Raw genomic sequence first — 27628 nt, forward strand, 5'->3', positions numbered from 1 at the left:
TAATGTAAGATTATTTGAAGAAAAATCTTTGACAGTATAACCATTAGTAGATTTTAAAGCAGAGCCTCTAATTTCCAAATCATTGAGAAGATGCACAGAAAAAGACGGAAAAAAAATACATCCACGTGTCAACAGGAATTTTCCAAGAATCTTATTGTGATTACCCTCATTGCAATGTATATTTTATGTTCTACAAACTTTCTAAACATAATCACATGCTCCTTTTGAGAAAAGAAAAATAAAGAATACTTTTATTTCCAAAGTGGAACTAAAAACCTGAAATGTTTCCCTTAATTCTCTTCCATGTTGAAACAGTTTGCCACATCTATTTATTTTAACTGACACTAATTCAGTAGCCAGAGAAGCAGAACAGTGACCAGTCACTATGAAGCTTCGGGCAACAGACCCCTGGAGGTCTGTTCCCTCATGAAAAGCACTCACTTCCTCTCCAGTTCTTATATTCTTATCACAGGGCCAGGAGGTGGCCTGGAGTCAGAGGGGCCTGAAAGCTGCTCCGCCATTTGCTAGCTGTGTATATTTCTTGCTATTTACTTCACCCTGGGGTTTAGGTATTACCTTGTGTAAAATGGGGTAAATACCTCCCTTAAGAGAACACCCTCAGGGCTTCCACATGGTAAGTGCTCCACTCATGATGGTGGTTCTCATTTCTCTTACTAACTAAATATTATAATGCTGGAAATGGAAATTTTTTCAGATCTTCCCTTCCACTCCTGTCTCATTAATCTTATTTATCATTTATTTTACCCTATTTATCCAATTTTTATGCCCAGATGGCTTTAATAAATTGCACGTGTCAAACTTAAGTTACACAATGATCAGACCACAGCATGACAACTTTCATTGCACTCATCCTTCCAGAACAGAGAGAATAGACAGATCCACCATGGTTTGTTCACATGCAGCTCTCAGATAAGGCTCCAGATGAAGCCACTAAGTTCCCATCACAAATTTTCTCTTCTCCTCTACTCACTGGAACATCTGGAGTCGGAAGGGAGGATCACAGTCCGGGTGTGAGGCTGCAGAATAAGGAAAGATGCCTCCTGTGAATTCAGAGGGCCACAGGCAGCCATGGCTTCATGGACCAGAGCCTGGCATTCACAGAGGTAGTAGTATTTGCCACTAGATTCCAAACCAAGAATCAGAAAATGCTGAGATGCCTTTTTGTGCATTTTTCACCAACAGCCAAGTTAGATTTATAGATTTTTTATGTAGCAGGGGTCCAATTTTGACTTTAAGAGAAAATTAAATACACCAGGGCTTGTCAAGGAATCTACCAAAAGCCATTTTAAAAGTGTAATTCATCTATTTGCAACAATAGACCCAGCTCATGGCTTTGGTACCAAGGAGCAGCAAATGAAGAATCTCTTAAGAAGTGCTCTGTGTGTGCACACACAAATGCATACACATGCTACATAATTTCCTAAAGTGGTATACACACGTAGACATCCCACACAGAATTATTCCCTGGCCAGATAAGTATACTACATTCCTTTCTTGGTGATTCATAATAAAATACTAAATGCTCTTACAAGTTCAAAAGTAATGAAATGTATTTTCCAGACTTACCTGAATTAGAAACACTCTTTTGTTGGCACAGTCATTAAAGGCCTGCACTAGGAGTGCCTTGTGGAACCCCAATATGGGAAACATAACCACACAGCATAAGTAGTGGAGTGGCACACAGAGCACCGGCAGGAAGATGCTTCCAGGATGAATGTGGCATTCCTGCAGAGGACTGGTTTGTGAGCACATCAGATACCCCTGGGAAATGTCCAAAATTTGGGGAGCAATATTTTGTAGGGGCTGATGGGTCCTGAATCAATAGGTTAACAAAGACCAAGGTAGTTTTAAGTTATAAGTACAATAATAATTACACTTAGTTTGATATGCTTACTCTAAGCAGAGCTCTCCTCCCAGGAATTCAGACTGTACCCTTATAATTGATATGAATAGAGTGCACAGAGTACTGATTTTTTTTTTTCCCAGCAAAGTAACTTTCTTTTTCCAGGAAAATAAGGCATCCATACAATGCATCATGATATGTGGCTGAGCTGAAAGCAAAATTGAGGTTGCCAGACCAGCAGTCTGCAAGTCTAAGCTTCCTCTTGTTAACTAAAATAGACTCTACAATAATAAAAGAAAACCCACAGTCATGGATAGCTAACTCCCTACCTTTTAATTATTCATGCTAATGCCTTGCATGTGTAGAGTTTATACTTTACAAATGCTAATCAGGCCCAAGGACTACATGAATAATGGAAACCCACAAATAATTACCAAATCTAACCTTAAGCAAAGTTTTCAATACATGCTCTCCTCAGAAATCCTCCCCAAATGGTGCCTTCTCCCTTTCCCTCCTTTATTCTGAAAGAAGACAGCCAACTTAACTTTTTATGTACTTTGCTTTTTCTCTGCCCACCTAATAGTATTGACGCTGAATGCCCAAAAGGAAGTGAAACAAGAAGAAGAGAAAACCAAAGGCTCAGGTCTGTAAACTCAACGTGGTTCCAAAAGAAGAATCTGTCCAAACAAGGATTTCTGAGGGGAAAAAAAAAAAGCGGGGGTGGGGGGGTGGGGGTGGGGGGAAGAAGAAGAATCTGAAACCTGGCTCTAACCCTGACCCACCATGTCAATGGAGATGATAAATGCCCTTCCCACAGATCCGCACAGTGCTGGTACCATCTGTTTCCTCCCCCAGTGACTCGGCATACCTTATGAAAACAATTAGCTTTATACCAGATTATTGATGCAGCAATGTCTCTTGCCTTCCTCTAAAGGGAAAAAAAAACCACCTAAACAGTGCTGTCCTTTCCGTTATTTAAAAAAATCTACATTAACCAATGTTTAATTTTGCTAATTAAAACTAAATACCATTTTATAGCCATCCAATTCTCAAAAATCAAAGTGTCTTACTAAATCAAGTGGAAGTGAATATGGGGAAATAGGGACTGCCATGAGCTGCAGGCAGAAGTATGCTGATAAAACTATTTCGGAAGGCAATTCAGCATGTGAAAACGCACAGCACATACCACTTCTAGGAATATATATTTGCACATATGCTAAAAGAGAGGACTATAAAAAGTTACTGCAGCACCGATTTGTAGTCACAACAAAGTGAAAAAACAAAACTATACTTCTCCATTCATCAATTGGGGAATAGTAAATAAACTGCAGCAAAATCACACTACAGAATTCTAGGCAGCACTTAAACTATATTTATCACTTGGGATGGGTATTTTAAAACTTCAGTAGGGGAAGTAAAAGTAGGAAACTGATATGTTAATATGACATAATTTATGTCAATTTAAACACACAAATGATGTGTTATTTATAGATATATACATGTGGTAAAATTACAGAAATGGGCTGCAAGGGTACATATTATCTCCCTGGGAAGGGAAATAGGGAAACAGGGAGAGAGATGGAAGGATACACAGGAAATGACGAAATTAGCCATAATAATTTGTATTTTCCATAAATACATCCTTTTTTTTTTTTTTTTTTGTAGGGGGGACAGAGCCTCACTCTGTCACCCAGACTGGAGTGCAGTGGTGCAATCTCGGCTCACTGCAACCTCCACGTCCTGGGTTCTGGCAATTCTCTTGCCTCAGCCTCCCAAGTAGCTGGGACTACAGGTGCGTGCCACCACAGCAAATGTTTGTATTTTTAGTAGAGACAGGGTTTCACCATGTTGGCCAGGCTCATCTCGAACTCCTGGCCCAAGCTATCCACCTGCCTTGGCCTCCCAAAGTGCTGGGATTACAGGCCTGAGCCACCGCATCCAGCCCATTTCCCATAAATGTATCTTTTAATGTAAAATATTTACCTTTAAAAAAAATTTTTTAGACACAGTCTCACTCTGTTGCCCAAGCTGGAGTGCAGTGGCACAATCTCGGCCCAATGCAACCTCTGCCTCCCAGGTTCAAGCGATTCTTGTGCCCAGCCTCCCAAGGAGCTGGGATTACAGTCGTGTGCCACAACACATGGCTAATTTTTGTATTTTTAGAAGAGACGAGGTTTTGCCATGTTGGCCAGTCTGGTCTCAAAACACTGACCTCAGGTGATCCTCCCACCTCGGCTTCCCAAAGTGCTAGGATTACAGGCATGAGGCAACGTGCCCAGCCAAAATATTTAAAATGTGTTTAAAAGGTCTGGGTCCTGGGGTCCATGAGTATTTATTATGTGGGCCCTCCACTTCTTTCGTTTTTTAAAATAATTTTGCAAACATTATAACTCCCTTTTTAAGAGCCAAACAGACGATAAAATAAAAGACTGAGAAAGGTATATAATCTTACAACAAGGTACAAGGTGAAATAAGCTGAGTTGGCAAGCCATAAAATGGTATCTTCCTGAACACTGTTTTAAGAACTCAATTACACATTACGTTTCCACGTAATGTATATATTATTGATATATATATATATATATATATATATATAGTAAAATTACAGAAATTGACTGCAAGGGTACATATTATCTCCCTGGGAAGGGAGACAGGGAGAGGAAGGGAGAGGGAGAGAGAGATGAACATTAGCCATAATGTCCTCATTTTAGTGTCCCCATTTTTGTGTGTCTGATGTAAAAGTACTGTTTGCCTCACAATGCTATTATAAAAGTGGTTGTCAAGGATAATAAGTTCCAATAAAAATATTTGCTATAGCTAGACAATCACTAGGCATCTGAGATTATTTTCAAGTTATAAAAAGTCAGAAGTAAAAGAAAAATGATGAGAACACAGGGACACATCGAAAGGAACAGCAGACACTGGGGCCTACTGGAGGAGGAAGAGGATCCGGAAACATATGAGTACCAGACTTAACACCTGGGTGATGAAATAATCTGTACAAACATCCATGACATAAGTTTACCTCTATAGCAAATCTGCACGTGTACCCCTGAACTTAAAAGTTTGAAAAAAATAAAAAATAAAAATCTAATAATTTATATATAGGACTTATTACTGGCAAGTAGCAAAAATAAGGAATTTTAAATGTTGTTAATGTAACCGCAGTATCTTTTCCACTGTGGGAAAAACTACCATTAGACATTGCCTGTGAAGTGTATGTTGATATAATCTTTTCCTTCAGAAAACCTTTATAAACATGCTGATGTAACAAAACCAAAGTGATTGGTAAAGAAGATTTAATAATGTATTTAAGCCTTGAGAAATTTCTTTGTTGTTTGTCAAATCAACAACAAAAAGATCTGTTTTTAATTGAATGTAATGTTAAAGAAAATTCTTGAGTAAATGCCAATTTATGTTTTCCTAGAAAACCTTTTTTTAACAGCCTCATCTCAATTCAACACATCTTGCCACTGATATACTGTATAATATAACAGAACATCAAATAGGGAGAATTGAATATACATAAGATGACTGTGGTAATCAAAGAAAACTTGTGAAAGTTAATCCCTACCTAAAGACGTGCATAATCATTACTGTGGATGGTATTAGGTTTCAGTGAGAAAGAAGAGGTCACTAAATAGCTGGAACTAATAATACTTTACATAAACCACACTTGAAGGTCACCTGTAGGGAAGGGAAGAGAAATGTGGGGAGGGAAGGGCATTGGTAGGAGTTTTTAGAGGACACAATCCACAGTTTTAGATAATTCAGGATATTTTAAGGTTTATAAGCTTTGGGAAATTTCTGGAAACAATAAAAAATTATTTATCAGGGGGCATCTGCCCTTCCAGCCTCAGTACTGGGAGTTGGCCCAGGTTGATACTGGAACTGGTCGAGCCTAGGCAGGTCAACAGACTCCTTTTTATTGGAAAGGTTTCCTTCACTGACGTGCAAGAACACTGGATAAATTCCTTTCACCTCCAAAAAGGAATGAAGCTTGAGGCGGGTGTTAAAGCAAACTAAATATGGCCTGAAGACTTCGTTCTATATTTGAGTCCTTGTGGACAAACCGTGACCTAGCTTAACAGGCAGACAAAATTGAAAACCTAACTAGTAATATGCACCTGTAACAACAGCTGAGTGTTGGCCAATCCCAGCGGCCATACTTCAATCACTCATAGACTGCTGAGTGTCCAAACTGCATTCAAATAAGGCAAACACCAAGCTGTAACCAATCTCACTGTTTCTGAACCTCACTTTCGATTCCTGTAAATCACTTTACGCTTTTTGTCCATAAACTTGTTCTGACCATGAGGCACCCCGGAGTCTCCAAATCTGCTGTGATTCTGGAGACTGCCTGATTCGTGAATAGTTTCTGTTTTTTTGTTCAATTAAACTCTATTGAATTTAACTTTTCTGAAGTTTTCTTTTAACAGGGGCTATAAGAAAAGTAATCCCTGCTCCCCAGAAAAGTGGGGGAAGGCAATGTTTTGAGCTGAAATGTACTTAAGCAGGGGTCAATCTCAATGGAGGGCTTAAAGGATACCTCATGTGAATTTAATGAGTCTTTGCATCCCACAGTTCCCTCTCTGGACTCCTGGAGGCTGAGCAGAAGATCCAGAAAACATGAGAGAAGGACGGGAAGGGGGGCAGTAACCTGCCTAAAGTCAGAATTACTACTGATTTCAATTTTCTCATAGCCAGATACAAATTTCTTTTAACTTGTTTCAAGTCTTCCAAAATTTAGACATCCTTCCAGGAGAAGATTCTCAAAAAAAAAAAAAAAAAAGAAAAAACAAATTTTATTTTTTAAATAATTCTTTTTAAATTTAAGAAAAGACATTTAAAAAAACCACAAAATGTAGATATCTTAGCAGAAATGTTGGTTTCTTAAAACTACTAAGATAAAGCCGTTGAACTAAGAAAGCTTTCCAAATATTAATAACATTCGCTACCATTCACATGCTGCTTGGTTAGTGCCGGATTAGGCACAGTCACAAGCATGTTTTAGACATTATTCTACCTAATCTTTAATAACCCTATGAGACAGGTGTCACTACTAGCCCTGATTTATGGAAAAAGCAAGTGAGGCACAGAAATTGTAAGTACTTTGCCTGAAGCATATGTTTAGGAGGAGGCAAAAACGGGCTCTGGACTGGCTCCAGAGACCAAGTTTTAACTCCTACACCGTATGGCCTCCAAGACACCACGACACACTGCGAGCTCCCTCAATTCTACAAATTCTTTGACACACATCCCAATTAAAAATTTCAGAGCTACTCCTAGTACATTAAAACCTAACTTGCCCAATTTGCCTGCTAGAAAATTGGTTTTCAGGCTGGGTGCAGTGGTGAACGCCTGTAATGCCAGCACTTTGGCAGGCTGAGGCAGGTGAATCGCTTCAGCTCAGGAGCTTGAGACCAGCCTGGGCAACATGGTGAAACTCCATCTCTACAAAGACACGAAAATTAGCTGGGCATGCTGGCGCATGCCTGTACTCTCAGCTACATGGGAGGCTGAGGCGGGAGGATCACTTGAGCCTGGGGAGGTGGAGGCTGCAGTGAGCCAAGATCACACGACTGCTCTCCAACCTGGGCAACAGAGTGAGACACTGTCTCAAAAAAAAAAGAAAGAAAAGAAAATTTGGTTTTCATCAGAGACCACAGTAACAAAGATTTGTCACATCATTATCAGTCCTGAAGCATCACTGTGATTCTCAGAAGAGATCTTCATCAGCATCAGGATAAAGAATTAATTTTTTATCAAATGTTAACTTAACAGAGATCAAGCATTCTGAATTTGGGCACCAACACTTTTTGGGAGCCTAACTGTCCCAAGCTTTGTGTCGATATACCTGCTATGACTTCATACAGGGATGCCTGCTTCTCTTCAATCAACTTCTAAGTCTCATAAACTTTAAGTTTCAGGGTCCCAAGAAAGGAACAGATAATGCCAAACGCCATAGACTGGTCCAGGATGAACCATCAGTCGCAACCCAGGATGGTTTTCCTATTTATTTTTTGTTTTAATGTTCACACTAAAATATCACAGTAAAGTCTGAAGATAAAATACACTAAAGAGAAACTGAAATAGGAAATTTACCTACTCATTAAAGTGTATCTAATCTTGGAAGAAACCAAATCCGGGATACTGGGAATGACTACGTAGGATTCACTACCAATGATTATGACAGTAACTGTCAGAAGAATGGAATTCAAGAAACACCATTTAATACCATTTAAGTCCTGAATTAAAGCTCTGCTTTCTAAACACATCACCTGAAACAGTAATGGACTCATTCTTTAACTTTCTTCTCCTAAAGTAAAAAGATATAGACCAGTAATTATATTAACTCTCTCATGAAGCATCTGTAGTTATAATGGCTCACAATAAATAACCAAGAAATCCTCAGATGGGGCTGGAGCATTCAATTTGCTCTTCTTGATAATGCTTCACCAAAAAACTATGTCACTAGCCACATGACTGCAATTACCTTTGACACTCAGGATTTAGTGAAATCCAATGTCAGTGGCCAACAGTCCTTTTTAAACATTAACCTCTTCCTTCTTCAAAATCATATCAAATGAAAACAGAAGTTCCTCATTCTTCTCTTTCCTGTTGAACTTTAAATTAGAATAATACAGGCTATATGTCTTTCCACCTATTTTCTCCCTCTAGTCAAGAGAGTAAATTATGATGTAGAAACTGCTTATTTTTTTTTAAGTTTTTTTGTAAAGATGCAGTCTTGCTACGTTGCCCAGACTGGTTTCAAACTCTTTGCCTCAAATAATCCTCCCACCTGGGCCTCCCAAAGTGCTAGGATTACAGGCATGTGTCACTGTACCCAGTTTCGGTTTTTGTTTTTTTTGTTTTTTTTTTTGAGACAGGGTCTCATTCTGTTGCACAGGCTGGAGTGCAGTGGCATGATTACAGCTCACTGCAGCCTCAATCTCCCAGACTCAAGCAATCCTTTCACCTCAGCCTTCTGAGTTAGCTGGGAATACATACATGCACCACCATGCTGGGCTATTTTTTAATTTTGCAGAGATGGAGTATCACAATGTTGCCCATGCTGGTGTTGAACTCCTGGGCTCAAGAGGTCCTCCTGCCTCTGCTTCCCAAAGCATTGGATTACAGGCGTGAGCTACTGGAAGCTAATTTAAAACATCCTCAATATTCATAGCAAATATTAGACGTTAAGAGTGAGGTACAGGCTGGGCGTGGTGGCTCATGCCTGTAATCCCAGCTCTTTGGGTGGCCAAGGCAGGTGGATCACCTGAGGTCAGGAGTTCGAGACCAGCCTGAGTAATATGGTGAAACCCTGTCTCTACTAAGAATACAAAAATTAGCTGGGTGTGGTGGCATGTGCCTGTAGTCCCTGCCACCACTCGGGAGGCTGAGACAGGAGAATTGCTTGAACCCAGGAGGCGGAGGTTGCAGTGAGCCAAGATCACGCCACTGTACTTCCAGCCTGGGCAAAAGAGTGACATACAGTAGACAAAATGGGGTGAGCATTCCTGTGATGTGATTTGACAACTGGCTACCAGCAAATTGGGCTCAGCTGATGGTGAGAGGATAAGAAAGTAGAAACGACCCACACAGCTGGTTTTTAGGAGTCTCACAGTAACACTCCACAGACCTAAAGAAGAAACAGGAGGCTATGAGGGGACACTCCAGCCTGCAAGGAAGGCCCAGGCATCATTGCAAGTGCATCTTTGAAATGGTTACCCGTGAGTTCCGGGCTTGACAAAACACCAGTGAGTGGGAAGGAGGACTCATAACTGTGAGAACACAGGGGGTTCAGAAGCCTGGGGGTGGTGGAGAGGATGAAGGTTCAGAAGGTGTGAGGCTTTTCTTCAGGTAGGAGGATGAGCTCACACACGGCAGTCCACCCTCATCGCTGGTTTTGCTTTCTGCATTCTGAGTTACCTGCAGTCAACTACAGTCTGAAAATACGTGAGTACAATACAGTAAGATATTTTGGGAGCGACCATACTCATATAACTTTTATTACAGTACATTGCTATATTTTATTATTGTTATTAATCTCTGTGTCTAATTTATAAATTAAACTGTATCACAGGTATGTATAGAAAAAACATAGTATATACATATAGGGTTCGGTACCATCTGAGGTTTCAAGCATCGACTGAGGCTCCCTAGAAGGATAAGCAGAAGACTACTGTGTACGGAAACATCTAGCATAGGGTAGGAAGCAATCACTGTTTGCTGAATCTGAAGTCTGTGGGTACCTAGGGGAATTTCTGAGTTCATAATATCACAGGTGGTGTGGAAACAAGTCCCAGCATAAACCCACACAGCTGGCTGAATGAAGTTCAAGTGAAGGTCATGCAGCATCAAAGTAGATGCGTGTGTCACTGAAACATGGCAGTGGAGTGAGAATAATTTTGAAATTACTTAGATTGTGAGAAGATTTGGTTGATGATTAGAAGTGTTGATATAAGACGTCAGTTTGGAGTTCCACTCAAAATTCATACTAATTTTAATGTCATGGTATTCTAAACTACTAGACGGGTAAGGGGAAGTTATAGGATTCTGAACAATACCATTAAGAATTAGGATAGGATTTTCTACTGTGGTGCCACAGAAGAATCAGAGTTAGCAAATTCATAAAAAGAAAATTTGATTCCCCAAGCAAGCCCAGGGTAAAAATCCAGAGTGCTGAGGTTTTGAATCCTAATATCTCAGTTGCCACTTTGCATCTTTACAGTGCTGAATGAAAGGTGTGCACCAGGAACTGTCTACCCACAAAGAACCTGTTTTTCTGGGCCTTAAAAAAAAAGGCAGATGCAGAGATGGTATTACAAAAGAGAAGCATAAAAGGAAATTCGTGAGGGCGGCTTAATGAGATGCACTGAATAGGTGGAGAACTAGAGGGAATGTGGCTAGGTACACAGTGGACTTTGTTAAAGTAGCAGCAGCTCCAGTTCACTTTCCATGATATTTCCTAATCCACAGAGCAGCAGGTGGGAGTGAGGGACACTATTAGTCAAGAGCTCAGTGGGAGTTTAAATCACTAAGGATTTGTGTATGCAAGTTCTCCCTGGCTTACACTTAATATGGTCATGATAACTGAATTTCAACTGTGCAAAAGGAAAGAAAATACTTATAATAACTCAAACATGGCTGCAATGAGGATATGCCACAAACTCGAAATGAACATTTTATAATAAGTTCTGGCAGTTCAAGGAAAGATGATGGTAGAAGGTGCTTCTGGAATGGTCTAGCACTAGAATTTGATCCAAGTAAGCCACTGCAGACTGTCCAAGCCAATGTCCTAGCCGAAAACAAACAAGTCATCCCTGCATGAAGGCTAGTGGACAAAGGTCGTTAATACAAAATTCACTGTCATTATCACCAGGCAGGGTGGTGATTGATCTGATATCTCCAGGCCTTTGCTAGATTCAGAACAAAGTCCTGGACCCTGGAATGTTTAAAGGCCTAGACAGACTACCTCTCCAGCTGTGCTGTCTCATTCTCTGGCCGGCAGGGCCAGAGTGTGTTGCCTCCAATCAGTTATCTTATGAGGAACCAGATTTGGGCTTCTGCCATCTGGCTTAGCACCCATGGACTAAGAGGTCTTGAATCAGCACCTAGAAAGAATTTCCTTCAAGTTCTACAGAACAGCTCAACAGAAAAAGAGAACTGTTTCAGTGGAAAAAGTAAATACCAAAGTTTCTAAGAATATTATGGATGTAAAAAATTGCTGGATTTATTCTTGTCAACTTTTTCTCTAGGGTGTGACACCTGTTGATGTAATGAAGATTTAGGAAGCCTCAACAAGGCATACCTCAGAATACTGCCAGTTCAGTTCCAGACCACCCCAACAAAGCAAATATTGCAATAAAGCAAGTCACACACATTTTTTGGTTTCACAGTGCATATAAAAGTTTGTTTTCATTACGCTGTAGTCTATCAAGTGTGCAACATTATGTCCTAAAACAGTGTACATAACTTCATTAAAAACTACTTGATTGCTAAAAAACGCGAAGAATCATTGGAGCCTTTAGTGAGTTGTAATCTTTTTGCTGGTGGAGGGTCTTGTTTCCATGTTAATGGCTGCTGAATGATAAGGATAGCAGTCACTGAAGGTTGGGGTGCTGTGGCAATTTCTTCCCTTTTTTTTTTTTTTGAAAGGGTCTCACTCTGTTGCCCAGGCTGCAGTGCAGTAGCACAACCACAGGTCACTGCAGTCTTGACCTCTCAGGCTCAAGCAATCCTTCTGCATCAGCCTCTCAAGTTGCTAGGACTATAGGCTTGTGATATCACACCAAGCTAGGTTTTTGTTTTGTTTTGTTTTGTTTTGTTTTTGGTAGAGGCAAGTTCTCACTATGTTGCCCAGTCTGGTCTCAAACTCCTGGGTTCAAATGATCCTCCTGCCTCTGCCTCTCAAAGCACTGGGATTATAGGCATGAGCCACTGCACCCAGCTGCAATTTCTTAAAGTAAGATAGCAATGAAATTTGCCAAGTCCATGAACTCTTCCTTTCATGAAAGACTTCTCTGTTGTATGCAATGTTGTGTGATAGCATTTCATCCACAGGACTTTTTTCAAAAATGGACTCTATCCTCTCAAACCCTGCTGCTGCTTTATCCACTAAGCTTATGTAATATTCTAAATCCTTTGTTGTCATTTCAACAATGTTCACAGCATCTTCACCATGAGTAGATTCCATCTCAAGAAACCACTTACTTTGTTCATCCATAAGAAGAAACTAATCTGTTCAAGTTTTATCATGGAATCGCAGTAATTCAGTCACATCTTCAGGCTCTACTTCTAATTCTAGTTCTCTTGCCATTTCCACCACATCTGCAGTTACTTCCTCTACTGAAGTCTTAAACCCCTCAAAGTCACTCATGAAGGTTGGGATCAACTGCTTCCAAACACCTGTTAATGTTGATATTTTGAGTTTTGTATGGTAGATGCACCTGACAGTGATAATGCGACGTGAGTATACCTGGGAATGACCCTGTATGGCAGAGCACCTCAATGTGTATTCAGAAGTGGCCAGCCCAGAGATCCATTCCTTGTCTATGAGGAACATCTGAACCCCAGATGCATCCTGTGGAACATGGGCCATACAGGGGATCATGGCCCATTGTTTTGGGTTAAATGAGGTTTGCCAGGTGGAAGTTGCTAGGGGGAGGGTGTTAAGTGAAAATGTTATATAAATTGCATGTGTTTTGCAAGTGGTGGTGGTGGTTTTGTCCAGTCTGCCACCACTGGACTCTCTCACCTGTATATAAGTCCCCAGTAAAACCCATGTCTCATTCACTGGCTCTAGGTCTCTTCTTCAGCCTCTTGAACCTGGTGCCATCCCCACTGGAGTCAATAGGGGTTTGGCACACCAACCTCCTTCCATGCATCACAAATGTTCTTAATGGCATCTGCAATGGTGAATCCTTTCCAGAAGGTTTTCAATTTTCTTTGCCCAGATCCATCAGAGGAATCACTACCTACGGCAGCCATAACCTTACAAAATATATTTTTTAAGTTATAAGACCTGAAAGTCAAAATTATTCCTTGATCCATAGACTGAAAAATGGATGTTGTGATGGCAGGCATGAAAACAACATTAACCTTCTTGTGGCTGGGTGCAGTGGCTCATGCCTGTAATCCCGGCACGTTGGGAGGCCAAGGCAAGCGGATCACCTGAGGTCAGGAGTTTGAGACCAGCCTGGCCAACACGGTGAAACCCCGTCTCCACTAAAAATACAAAAAGTTAGCCAGGTGTGGTGGTGTACACCTGTAATCCCAGCTTCTTGGGAGGCTGAGGCAGGAGAATAGCTTGAACCCAGGAGGCAGAGGTTACAGTGAGCTGAGATCACGGCACTCCAGCCTGGGTGACAGAGCGAGACTCTGTCTCAAAAAAAAAAAAAAAAAAAAAAAAGAAAAGAAAAAAGAAAACAACATTAACCTCCTTTGTCCATCTCCATCAGGGTGACCTGGTACATTGTCGATGAGCAGTAATATTTTGAAAGAAAACTTTTTTTCTGAGCAGTGGGTCTCAATAGTCAGTACACCATGCTATAAACAGACGTGCTATCATCCAGGCTTTGTTGTTCCACTGACAGAGTGCACACAGAGTAGATTTAGCATAATTCTTAAGGGCCTTAGAATTTTCAGAATGGCAAATGAGCATCGGCTTCAACTCCAAGTCAATGACTGCAGTGACTCAGCTGCATTATCCCCTAACAAGAGATTCAGCCTGTCCTTCGAAGCCAGGCACTGACTTTGACTCTCTGTCTGTCAACGTCCTAGATGGCATCTTCTTCCAATAGAGGGCTGTTTCATCTCCATTGAAACTCTGTTGTTTAGTGAAGTCACCTGCATCATTACCTTAGCAAGATCTGGATAACTTGCTGCAGCTTCCCCATCAGCATTTGCTGCTTCATCTTGTGCTTTTATGTTATGGAGACACTTTCTTTCCTTAAACCTCATGACCATCCTCTGCTAGTTTCAAACTTTTTTCTGCAGTTCCCTCACCTCTCAGCCTTCATAAAATTGAAGAGAGTTAGGGTCCTTGTTCTGGATTAAGCTTTGGCTTAAGAGAACGTGTAGCTGGTTTGATCTTCTATCCAGACCACTCAAACCTTCTTTGTATCAGCACTCAGGTTGTTTCGCTTTCTTATCGTTTGTGTGTTTACCATGGTAGCACTTTTCACTTCCTTTAAGAACTTTTCCTCTGCATTCACATGTTGGCCTAGCTCTCAGCCTATCTAGGCTTTCAACATGCCTTCTCTCACTAGGCTTAATCATTTCTAGCTTTTGATTTAAAGTGAGAGGCATGTAATTCTTCACTTGAGCACTTAGATTAGGGGCCATTGTAAGGTTATTAGTTAACTTCATTTCAAAATTGTCATGTCTCAAAGAATAGGGAGGCCTAAGGAGAGGGAGAGAGACAGAAACAGCTGGGTTGGTGGAGTAGTCAGAACACACACAATATTTGTTAAGTTTGCTATCTTATGTGGGCATGGTTTGTAGCATCCCAAAACAATTACAATAGTGACATCAAAGATCACCCATCACAGATTACCATAACAGATATAATAACAACGAAAAAGTCTGAAATATTGCAAGAATTACCAATATGCGATGCAGAGATGAGAAGTAGGCACATGCTATTGGAAAAATGGTGCCAACAGACTGACTTGATATAGGGTTGCCACAAACCTTCAATTTGTAAAAAAATGCAGTATCTGTGAAGCACAATAAAAGAAAGTACGTGCATACTAGACTCTGTATTAGTTGCTGGGGGCACAGTGTGAATCTGACAGACATATTCATTGCTTTCTGGAAGCTTCGTCTAGTTGAGGAGACAGACAATAAACAACGACTCAGCAAACACTTAATACACAATTTGCCTGGAGTAAGAAAGGGCCTAGAATCTGAGACTAGCTTGGTCTGGGGACATCCTTAGGGAAATGACAATTTTTTTGTTTTTTGAGACAAGGTCTCACTCTGCTGCCTAGGCTAGAGTATAGTGCTACGATCATGGCTCACTGCAGCCTCGACCTCCTTGGGCTCAGGGGATTCTCCCACCTCAGCCTCCGGAGTAGCTGAGACCACAGGTGCATACCACCACACCTGGTTAATTTTTGTATTTTTTGTAGAGACACGGTCTCTGCTGCCAGGGCTGTTCTTGAACTCCTGGGCTCAAATGATCCTCCCACCTTGGCCTCCCAAAGCACTGGGATTACAGGCATAAGCCACCATGTCTGGCCAAGGAAATGACATTTAAACTGAAGTACAAGTAGGTGTTGACCAGGAAGAGTGAAGCAGAGAGAGGAGAAGCAGCAGAAGTACATACCAGGTAGAGGGAAGAGCTCCAAGCGAGACAGTATCTACTGCACCAGGACACAGATCCGCTAGCATATATATGTTCAATTATAGCAGCAAATAACATTTAATTTGGTGCTTTCTCCACCGTAAGTGTTCACAGCACTTACTTCTGAGTGACTAGAGAACAAAACAAGACTAGCACAGAGAAACAAGAAGTATTGAAAGAAAAGATGGCTAACCAAACTTAGAATAAGAAGTCTTGGTGCTGAAAATAAGTATGTGAAAATAAGCCTGCATAAAATAAGCCTGGATACATTTGGCATCCCCAGTGAAAGCATCCATAATCTCAACCACTGGCAGAAACCTGTCCATTAGCATAGGACATTGCCATCAAGCAACTCACATACATGCACATGAGCGCACACACACACCCCTCATCAGAAGGAAAAAAAAAAAAACCCTTGCAAAAAAAAAATCCTTTTGAATTGGCTTTTAAAATGGCAGATGATCACTGCTATTGTTCCCTGATTAATGCAGATCAGAGTTTTCCATTAATCCCAAGGAATAACAGGTACACTCCCTTAATCATATTTAAAATAACAAGTGAGGTGATCTGACATTATGGCAATTTATTTCCTTCATCTAACACAACAAAATTACAGGGTACTGCATGAGCAATCTACCTGGCAGCTAGGACTTCTGATTCACATGAACAAACACAGAACAAGGATCCAGTCACATATGCCTACGGTAGGAAAGTGACTAAAACGACACAAGAAAGAAGGCAGCCTTCCTAGAAATTTTCACTCACAAACAAGTTAAGGAAAGAAATTAGATTAGGGAAAATATCGCTATAAAAAGAGACTGGTTAAGGTTTGGCACAGACAAGCATGATGGTCTTTCCACCAGGCCATTCTCCCAACAGAACATGTCAGTAGAAGTCATCAGAAAATGTGAGACATTTGGTTATAAATTACCAATATTATAATTGTCAAATAATCAGCTCCCATTATTTTCCAGAGAATAAGCTAAGTGCTTATGTATTCTCTCTAATACTCACCATCACCTGTGAGCATGTTTTTATTCATTTCACAGATGAGAATCTGAGGCTCAGAAAGTTTAAATATTAATAACAGTAATGTGCATATTTCCATATGTAGCACTTTTTCTTTTTTCTAAGCACTTTTTTCACAGTTTCTCACACCAAATATAGCCTGGATTTCTAATAACTGTGGCAAACTTGGACCTGTGCCCACTCACTACTAGTGAACATGGTGAAACTTTCCTAGTATCCTGTTTTCCCACTATGTAAACTGATATCCCTGATAGTGGCTGGTTCTGAATTTCTATAGTTCTACATCGGGGCTCAGAGGGGACAACTGGTTTGTAAGGGGGTAACTTCTCTTAAAGTTGCATTTTTACTTAGATCTTAAGCTACATTATTTGGGAAATTTTTAAAAGGGGCTAATAGAGATTCCAACTCTCTTCCCTCCTGCCCAACTCCAAGACACCTCTTGGTCATGCACTCAGCTGGTGACCTTGAAAGCAATCCTATTAGGAGTACAGAGGTGGCTTGAGCCTCCATACTGTTGTTCTCAATAATGGTTTTAGAATGACAGGTTCTGCTGAATCTTGGTGTTTTAATATCTTTTTACTACTTTATTAGGCCTGCAACTTTAATTTAGAATGAATCTAGTCCCCCAAACCATATATATTCAAGATCAAAACTGTCAGGATAATTTTTCTTGGTCTATACTCCTGAACTTCATTCCCACTCCACACTGGACCTGGGATTGTACATTCTTTGGAATCTAGAAAGATTCTATGAGAATTTTCTTATTAACAAACCATTGCTGGGCAGATAGCCTGAAAAACAGGAACCGCATTTTACAGTTGGCATAAATGTCAAATGATGCTCTGGTAAATATTTCAAACAGTGCCTTATGTCCACCTGTGACACACTTTGGGCCTCAGCATCTGGGTCTGGGGTATAATGGGGTATGACTTATCTTCTGAAATTGGCAAATCTCGAACATAAACTTAACATAACATATGGAAGGTGCAACATAAAGTGGGTTTTTCCTAAATGTCTAGATGATCTGAGAATTAAGATGGAGTCTCTCAGTAAAATCACCTTCATTGCTGTTGAGTTTCTGCTAAATGAAAAACATAGTCAAGGTGCCTGGAGCCACCTGGAGAATTTCTGTAACAAACGAATTAAAGTTGCTCTTGGAGACACACAGATGTTAATGGAAATGGACATTCAATTCAAACTCAGACTATAATCTTTTAATAAATAATATCTAAGAGTTCTCAGCTGGAAGGCTCTAAGTAAATACTTAATTGTGTTTGGTTCCTATGATTGGAGGAGTCAGCTCTTTTAGCTCCATCAATTATAGCTCTGGAAACAGGCACACAGTTTTTCAGTCTTTTAGTTTTACATAGCAAGCAAATTACACTTTATATTGTACCTCACTATACAAAAACTTTGGTTTTACACAGGTTAAATCATGTTCCTCTCGTACACAGTAACGCATGTGGTAATTTCTACTTCTATAACACATAATGCCTGGGGAACAGCTGTATTCATTTATTCAAATAGTTACAGAGAATCCAATGAGTACAAGACATACATTAGATGATGTGATCCTTGCTCCATACCCTATTATTTTTATATAAACATTTTGAATAAAATATTACATTTAAGATCTCTTCAGCAAATAAAAGTTTATGCCAATGAATTTGACCTCAAGATTTCCTCCTCAAAATAAGCATCTTTGATACCATTGTTCTAAAATATATTTTTGCTTCCCTAGCTGTTAAATTTGACAGCTAAAACCATTTGCCTAGCCCTAAAATGCCACACATAAGGACACTGGGAAAAGACAACGGTGCAAGCCTTACAGAATAAAAGAGAAAAAGAAACAAGGAAATGTATGAGAATGATTCTATAGAGGCATTCACATTTCTTATTCTAAGACTCCTCTTAGAAAACAAAAAGATTCATGACTTAGAAAAGGACATTACAGTTGCTAGATCATCACGTATACGATAGGAATATAAATGGTAAACGCTAGATTATATTTCATTTGGAAACCTTAACTGGAGGAAATTCTACCTTTACAGTGGAAAAGCCAAAAGAAGAGAAGTCACTGCAGGCTCCAGAAATACACATTTTAACAAAGTGGGGGTGGGGGAGTACAGTTTCTCAGAACCACTGTGTCCTGATCTCAAGGAGAAGTTGTATTTCTTTACAATTTAATCTATGATTAGCTAACAAAAGGGACAGAAAGCATTATTAACCTTAATATTCACAAAGTGGTCAATTAATAGAACCTTGTAACTATATACCTTCGTTTTTCCACCAAAGAAAAATGAATAGCATGACAGAAAACAACAAAACAGGGCTGGGTGCAGTGGCTCATTCCTGCAATCCCAGCACTTTGGGAGATCAAGGTGTGGGGATCACTTGAGCCCAGGAGTTGGAGACCAGCCTAGGCAACAAAGTGAGACCTCTACAAAATTAAAAGAAAAAAAACAGCCAAGTGTGGTGGTATGCACCTCTAGTTGCAAGCTACTTGGAAGGCTGAGGAGGATCACTTGAGCTCAGGAGTTCAAAGCTGCAGTGAGCCATGATCATACCACTGCACTTCAGCTTGGAAGACAGAGCAAGAGTTTGCCTCAAAAAAAAAAAAAAAAAAAAAAAGGGAGGAGCAGGAGGAGGAGAAGAAGACAAAAACAAAGAGATAATCTCTGGTATACTAATAGACAAATGCAGTTTCATGGAGAGCAATATGATTAATGTATCAAACACAGAATTGTCTCTTTCCAAGTAGTTACCTTGAAAGGACAATTCTAATGCTACCAACATTTCTTAGAATTCCTATATTATGAAGACCTTCAGAGTCTGTGAAAGTTATTTTAAGTGTTAAGTTTACCTTTGTTTCATAATGTTCCATTTACTCTGAAAGGTACAGGGTATAAAGAGGAGTGAGTCCTGGCCCTTACAAAGCTTACAGTGTCAAGAAGGACATGGGTGTGTGCATGGATGATTTCATTACACTGAAGTAAGTCAGTACAGGACTTATAGTGTGGAAGGAGCACAGTGAGGGGCTGCCCTTTGTGCCAGGAATGAGGAGGCTGGGAGCGAGAGAGAAGGTTTTCTGCAGATGGCACCCAAGGAAAGTCTGGAGAAGATGCCATGTGATCTGATTCTACAGAGTAAGTCAGAGTTATCCAAATGAGGAAGCAAGATGAGGAAAATGCACAGATGAGCATGAGTAGGACACAGAGGCATGCAAGAACATGACGGAGCAGGCAAATGCAACAAGCACTTTGGTGCTGCTGGAGCACAAAGTGCAAAGAGTGGCAGGAAAGAGGATGGAGAAGGAAAAAGGGACCAGCTGGTAGGTAGTCTAGGTGCCATGCTAAGGGGCTTGGACTATTCCTTAGGTCAGAGGTCACAAAAGCAATGACTACGCTAATGTAGATAACTGATGCAGGCCATGTAATGCATATTCTAGAAGAGGGGCACTGGAGCACGCATGACCCATCTATAGTATATGGTGACAGCTGCTGCTTAGCTCCAGCTGATGACTGCTGTGAAGAAAGAGGACAAGGGTGGCTATGTCTTCCAATTTTTCAAGGGAAGCTGAAATCCAGATTATGAAAAAATTAGTTTCTAAATGTTGACTCATAAACACCTGCAGGGGACAAATAAACATAGCTATAGACTAAATATGGCTCCAAGACTCCTAGTCAAGACCTCTGTTTCACTGAGAAGTTTATTTCTAACAGGCAGATATTTCCATTGGAAAGATGTCATAGTGGCACGCTATGGAGGATGGGTTGGAAAGAGGAAAGACTGAAAGCAGGAAAACCATGATCCACCTAGAGAGTTATGAGTCTTTCATCTTTTGAGGGAGATGATAATTTTGATAAAATCAAGTAAAAGTCGTTTAGAGTCAAGTCTCATGAGTAAATTTAGTATTAGATCTGGACATCAATCAGGTTTTATACAAAAACAACACAGGAGTATAAAGTCAATCAGACGACTGCTTTAGGCAGTTCACAGAATGTGTCAGGAGGCCACTACAAAGCAGAAGTTGTAAAATGTATTGTGTAATAGTCATGAAGCCTCTAGAAGTGTCTATCCACAGGTAAACATTGTGTGGATGTCTAGCTTCTATAATGACATTTAAAAGACTCTTTGCCCATTATTCTGTGCTCCCGCCTTTAAGGTCTGTGTAAGCTTCCAACCTCAGCCAGACATTTGGGGTGGGATAGGAGTCTATATCCCTTAAACGCTCTGTTTCAGATTAAAATCTTGAGGCTAATGGCTTCACAGTTGGCACACACTTAACATTTCCGCCACTCTCATCCTCTCCCTTTCCTGACTTCAATTTATACTCTTGCATTATTTGTACACATTTTTCTTCCTCCACTTCTGTGAGCAGAAACCATGTCAATTATCTTTGCATTACTTCCACAAAACTCCAGCAGAGTAATCTGCCACAGAGTGAGCATTTAACAAATGCTGGTTTAGGAGGAAAATGCCTTATTACTTAATAATCACTGTGCTCAGCAAAATTCACCGTCTAAGGCAGGTTTGCCTTGAGACCTATCCAAGGGCATTTAGTTACTGCAGCACCTAAACAGTTTCTCCTAAGCCAGTCCTGAAGTCAGCATTACAAGGAGGCTTGAGGTTCTGAGGTATAAGAGCATCAGCATAAGCCCAGCTCGCTCCCAGTGATTATTTAATTACTGTGGTAATAACAGTCAGGTATGTAAAACATTACACTCCTACTGATCACATGGAAGAGTAATCACTCCTTCAAGAATTATGTAGTCTGCCATCTAAACAAACTATTGTCACCCCACCAGATAACTATGAAGCCACCATAGAAGGTCAGATGTTAATCTCCACATTTACTCTTACTGAGTTATTTGATGATTGCCCAACAGTATGGTACCTGAAAAGATGGTACTCATCATTAGCCAGGATAATCCTGCACAGAAACATTCAACTCATCAAATTTAGATGGAAAACTTCTTTATTACTGGTAGAAAAAAGATACTAAGCATGAAAACCAGGTTTGGGTATGGTTGGCAGATGAGGCCGTGGGGTGGGAAAAGAAAAGTTTCTGATTGTGTATCGCAAGTCACACACAAAAAATAATCTGTATGTCATCTTGCTATGATGCTTTGGGAATAATCAATTTAGAAAATAAGAGATGGTCAAGCACCGTGGCTCATGCCTGTAATCCCAGCCCTTTGGGAGGCCAAGGTGGGAGGATCACTTGAAGACAGGAGTTCAAAATCACCTGGACAACATAGCAAGATCCTATACCTACAAAAAGCTTTTTAAAAAATTAGTTGGGTGTGGTGGCATGTGCCTGTAATTCCAGCTATTAAGGAGGTTGAGGCAGGGGGATCACTTGAGACTCAACCTGAGGAGTTGGAGGCTGCAGTGAGCTATGATCATGCCATTGGACTCCAGCTTGAGTAACAGGGCAAGACCCTGTCTCTAAAGAAAAAATAAAAAGAAAAAGAAAAAAAATAAAGAGTCCATTAAAAGGTGCAACAAATGATACAGGCAACCAGTGACTAGTAATAATAATAATCAGAACAGTGCAACAACATTTAAGTGGAAAAGGTAAAATGAAACTGTCTACACATCCAGGTTTCTGTGTTCTCATGCAGTAAAGAGGCTGTCTGCTCCTTGATGTTCTTCTTAATAACCACATTCATTTCAGGACCCAACCATATCCAACACCAGGAAGCAGTAAGGACGAACGAACCAGAGAAGACACAAATTCAGAACGTAACAGCGCTACAGACCAGAATTGTGTTGTCCAATAAGGTAGTCACGTGGCTATTTAACTAAAATTTTGTTTCTCAGTTCACTAGCTATATTTCAAGCTCTGCAGCTGTGGCTATTGTATTGGACAGTGCATATACAGAACATTTCCATCATTTTCCATGGAACAAAGCTGGACTACAAAGTGAATATTCCTATTGTTAAGATGGACCCAATGAAAAATTCAGTCTAAGTCAATAGTGTTATTCATTGAGCATAATTAGAGATATCCACGGTTATCTGGTTATTTTATTGAATGTGTCATAGAGACAACTGGTGATCCACAGAAAGTTTGGACATCCTTATCAGCACAGGATTTTTTCTCCCAGTCTTCCTCCAATACCTGCCCTTGCCCTCCCCACCACTATGGGCAGGGATAGAAAGAAAAATGGTAGGGGGTCAGAAACTCCTCGATTAAGTCTCTCTTATCCAAGAAGCTGCATAAATTGCCAAAAATAAGTAGGTTTTTAGAAGCATCTTCTTTCCTCCCCTTTCTCTTCCTTTTTAAAAAAATACTAAAAGACAACTAAACAAAAACAACAACAGGAGACAGGAAGAGGTATTCAAGAAAATTATTAAGAAGAGGGCAGGGCGCGGTGGCTCACGTCTGTAATCCCAGCACTTTGGGAGGCTGAGGTGGGCGGATCACAAGGTCAGGAGTTTGAGACCAGCCTGGCCAATAATGGTGAAACCCCGTCTCTACTAAAAATACAAAAAAAATTAGCTGGGCATGGTGGCGGGTGCCTGTAATCCCAGCTACTCAGGAGGCTGAGGCAGGAGAATTGCTTGAACCTGGGAGGCAGAGGTTGCAGTGAGCTGAGATTGCGCCACTGCACTCCAGCCTGGGCAACAGAGCAAGACTCTATCCTCAAAGAAAAGAAAAGAAAATTATTAAGAATAAAATGGATGGCTATCCTAAGTTACTGTCCAAGACATCCAAGGAAAAGTACCACAAATCAAGAATGTTTCCAAAAATACCGCATGAGAACAATTCAACAAATCTACATTAATTTTAAAAGTTACCAACTTTTCAGAGGCAAAATGATTTGCTGCTAAAAATTTAAAGTCCTGAGTTTTCATCCAGAGCAACACACTCTGGTTCAATGATATAATTCACAGGCAAATAAAAGAATCACATTAAGTCACCCTCCAGTCACAGCATCATTTGATTTCTGAGGTCATTTGGTTCTCAGACAGGAGCCAGGTCTGATAGTAAATAAAAATCAACTACAGTAGTAAGATTCTACTTATTAGAACTTCCCTGTGTACCGTCTCATAAAAATGAAGTAATATGCTTTTGGATTTAACGTAGACAGTTTCAATTATATTTAAGAAAAGCAAAGTAAGGTTCATTCGAGAAACAGGAAAAAGAAAACGAGGAGTCATCAGACACTGGATTCTATTTAACACTCTGCACTTTATCATTGCTTAAATATTTGCTTTCTACTTTGTCATGCTACCCCTCTGCATCACAGAAGAAAATTTGATATCTCAGTGACAGAATAATTTAAGCGCAAGCTAAAAATTAATCAGCACATAAAAGCAAGAAAACTCATAACCCATCTGTTTAAGAACAGCTTATATATTTTGGGGAAGGGGAAGCAAGACTTAGGATGCTGGAAAACGTAAAACACAGGCCTTAAGGCCCCTTTTTCAAAAATGTCTGATGTTGCTGTCTCTGGCTGATAATTACAGCCCTGGGAGGGCAGCTGTGAGACAATGCTGACAATGATGCAGTACACAGGCTCTCAAGAAGCTGGCAAGCTGCTGCTACCTTTCATACCGTGAAAGAACTACACAAGGGTCAGACTTCCCTTTTCTGTAACCTGTGCATTTCAACTGCCATACACGCATTCAGTTATCATCAAAAGTTATACAACCTCATGATCTCCTCCCTGCTCCCTAGCTTCACCCTCCACATTCGCCCTCACTGTTTGCTGTGCTCCTCTTTACTCTCGGCATTTTAGTAGGCATTTTAGTATAGAAAGGGAAGTGACATTTTGACCCTCTGCCTAGAAAAGGTTGCACTCTTGAGTCACTTTAACTCATCCTTTAAAGCACAAACTCACTTCATTAAAGTAAGCAAAAATTATCTGAGGCACCTAAGGAAGGTGGGGAGATGTTCATTTAAACCTTGATAACTCAGTATTTCCTCCTCTTGATGAAGACAGAGTGACTGGTCACTGTTGAAGTGAGCATGGGAAAAATTAAAGATCTCCAGGCCAAGAAAGTAGCTTAAGTCAAAAAAGGCAACTGATCTGAAATATACCAAATCTACAAAAACTGTTTCCAATTTCATGCATACACAATCCTACAGAGGGTATAAACACTACCAGCAAACCGTGCTAGGAGGTCACAAGCACTCCCCAGAGCATGCACAAGCAGCACAGTTTATAAAATGTTCTATGGGCAGTGTGGGAGACAAGGGCTGGATCTGGCTCCGACCAAAGGGTGGAGCTAATGCATACCTTTTGGTCTTCTGGAATTTCCATTCTTTTGCGGTTCGTCTTCCTCATTAATGGTGAATAAACCAAGAGGAATTGGCCTTGCATTGGTCTTCTTCAGTCTCTCATGTCGGAGAGCTGTAGCTGATCCAGGCATACCGCTGCTACTTGTTTTTTTTTTTAATTGCGATTATATTAAAAATATATGCTTATGTAATTGCAGCTCCCAGGAAGCTGCTAGTTCCTAAGCTGCCTGTTCATTTGAGCACTTGTAATAGATCCCCTATGGGTAAACAGTTTGCAAACAGCTGACAGATAGTACCAGCCACTTGGCAACTGAGGCCCTGCAGTTCCCCTCACCTAGCAGCAGTTTCCCCACCTCCCCTACCAGCCCCCTCCCACTGACTCCCCGACAGGCACATGCGCTGGTGATTGCTCTGGCTCATGCATGCACGCATGCACACACACACACACACACACACACACTCCTTCCAGAAAAGCCCTACTAAAGACACACAGGGTCTGATGCCTCCCACCACTGCACAACCTGTTCAATCAGATCCCAGCTTCTTCCTGCTGCAGCACCTTTCCCCAATCTTCTTCCTGCTACCACACAGTAAAATATTCAGCCCACAGCAGAGAGGGAAAAATACGATATGCTGCCGTTAACAGTTGCCCTGACAACCCTAACATATCCTAATCAAGGAGGGCCCAGAGCGGCTCCATCTCCCCAGCTGAGAAGCGGCAGCTTGCAGGATGCTGGGTTCTGGGAACTCACCAGCAGAGGGTTACAGCGTGAGGCTGCTGGGCAGCTCCCTCTTCCTCTCAGCGGCAGAGCAGCAGGATGGGAGGAGAAAGAGTTTTGCTTGCACAAGCAGCAGTAGACTCCTCAGTATGGAGAGAGAGGCCTGAGGAAGAAAGGCTTTTTCTTCTTTTCTGGGCCAGGTTGTCTATCATAACAATGTTTGCAAGCCCCTGGATGAATGAAGGCATGGCTGGTACCCACAGAGCAGCTCACTTTACTTTCCTGACATTCTTACCACCCCAGAGCATGTTTAAGAACAGGGTTGGCAGCACCAGTCATGAGGGCCACCAGTGCCATGTCCCTGAAACCCTCCAGTGAAGACAGGCAACGGAAGAACTATGCTGGCTCCCACCAGAGATCACAACGTGGAGTGTCTCCTCTGCAACTCAAGTTTCAAGGACAGAACCTATACTCGGGAATTCTCCAAAGGAGAAAAACCTGCCTCTATTACACCCAGCACATCCCCCACCCTCAATCCCCACCGCTCTGGGCAGTCGCTACCAGCGGTGCTGAGCAATGCTCAACACTTGACCCAATTTTAGCTCTTTTTTGGATCGTTTTCTTCAAAGCACAGAATCATGTGATTATTGTTTTCTCCTGAAATAAGCTATCTCACTTTAAGACTCTCCACTTCTAGACTGCTTAAAATGTATGCTGTCTCCAAAAAAAATTTACAATAAATGACATTAAAACATGCCAACTGCCAAATTAAGAAAAAACATTGTTTTGCTTTTGTGTTTTAATAAACATCAAGTCTGCTTAGCAAGTCAAAAGCAATCCTCCCACTCCCCAACTACTCCCTTACTTTTTCTCAATACTTAAACCTACTTACCCAAGAGAGGACCCAAGGAAGTCTAAGGCAAGTACAATATGCTCTCTAAATCTCCTGCATGGAACGGTAACTTTGGACAATTCACTTAACTCTCTCAGTGCCTCTGTTTTCTCTGTAAAACTGGGGTGATGACTATCATTTACCTTATGGTATTAGGGTGAGGATTAAATGAGTATAGTGCTAGCAACTTGAAGTGCTTAATAAATACCAACTATTATTATACTTTATAATAGTTTGCTGTAGCTAGTCCATTTTTTGCTTTGTAATTATTTTCAAGGTGTTTCCAGTTCAACTATCAACACTATCAGGAAGTACTTCTTTGTATCTACTCTTATTGTCCAGCATGGTGCTGGGGGATGTACTAAATGGTGAGCAAACCACATGCTGAAAAAAATAAATGAATCTTCAGAACTCTTTCCCTCCACAGGCTGCTGGATTTAATTAAGTTCACATGTATTTAGATCTCTGGCGTGAAGAAACGCAGGAGATTTCAGTTTTAGAGTTTATTTTAAATTGTGTCAATCTGTGCAGTGGGTCTTTGGAATAAAGTAGAATGGAGTTTTGGAGCTGAGTGGGCCTGAGAAAGCAAGTGAGTCAGCATCGTTTTACATGTGAGGAAGCTGAATCTCATGAAGTGAAATTCCTTGCCTAGGTCAAATGTTAGTTGGCAGCAAGTCTACATTAAAATTTAGACCATCTTCCTCTTAGTCCAGTGCTTCTCCTGATGACAAATGTTTGACCCAGATGTTTTAGAATCCTAGATCAATCTCCAACTTATGTGGAGATGGAAGCAAAGGGAGGAGGCATACCTCCAATATTCAAGATCTTATCGTTTAAGAAATAAAAAAATGGATACAAATTGTAAATGTAATATACTTCCATAATTTTCTATTTGTAAACTTTTATTCTTGAATGAGACATGATTTGTTATTTCCTATTATTTTTCTTTAATCAGATGATCAATAAACATAGGTGTAATATACATCAATATCATACTATTTGTGAAATGAAAATATTT

The 27628-nt window shown here is 40.6% G+C and overlaps 1 protein-coding gene across 7 annotated transcripts in view; it reads right to left on the reverse strand.

Annotated features, from left to right (window-relative positions):
• Positions 1-27628, reverse strand: part of MAP7 (microtubule associated protein 7) — a 208590-nt gene that overhangs the window by 159359 nt on the left and 21603 nt on the right. For 3 of the 7 annotated variants that reach the window (XM_054491638.2, XM_054491637.2, XM_054491633.2), the window contains exon 1: positions 24998-25719. The exons of 2 other annotated variants lie outside the window; for them this stretch is intronic. In XM_054491638.2, the coding sequence (XP_054347613.1) occupies positions 24998-25130 (133 nt within the window). In that variant the 5' untranslated portion in view covers positions 25131-25719. Of the gene's footprint in view, positions 1-24997; positions 25721-27628 lie in introns of those variants that run through there. 2 more of the 7 variants (XM_054491632.2, XM_054491639.2) reach the window with 2 other exon arrangements.

The sequence above is a fragment of the Pongo pygmaeus genome, chromosome 5, assembly GCF_028885625.2.
Source record: "Pongo pygmaeus isolate AG05252 chromosome 5, NHGRI_mPonPyg2-v2.0_pri, whole genome shotgun sequence".
In the NCBI taxonomy this organism is placed as follows: Eukaryota; Metazoa; Chordata; class Mammalia; order Primates; family Hominidae; genus Pongo; species Pongo pygmaeus.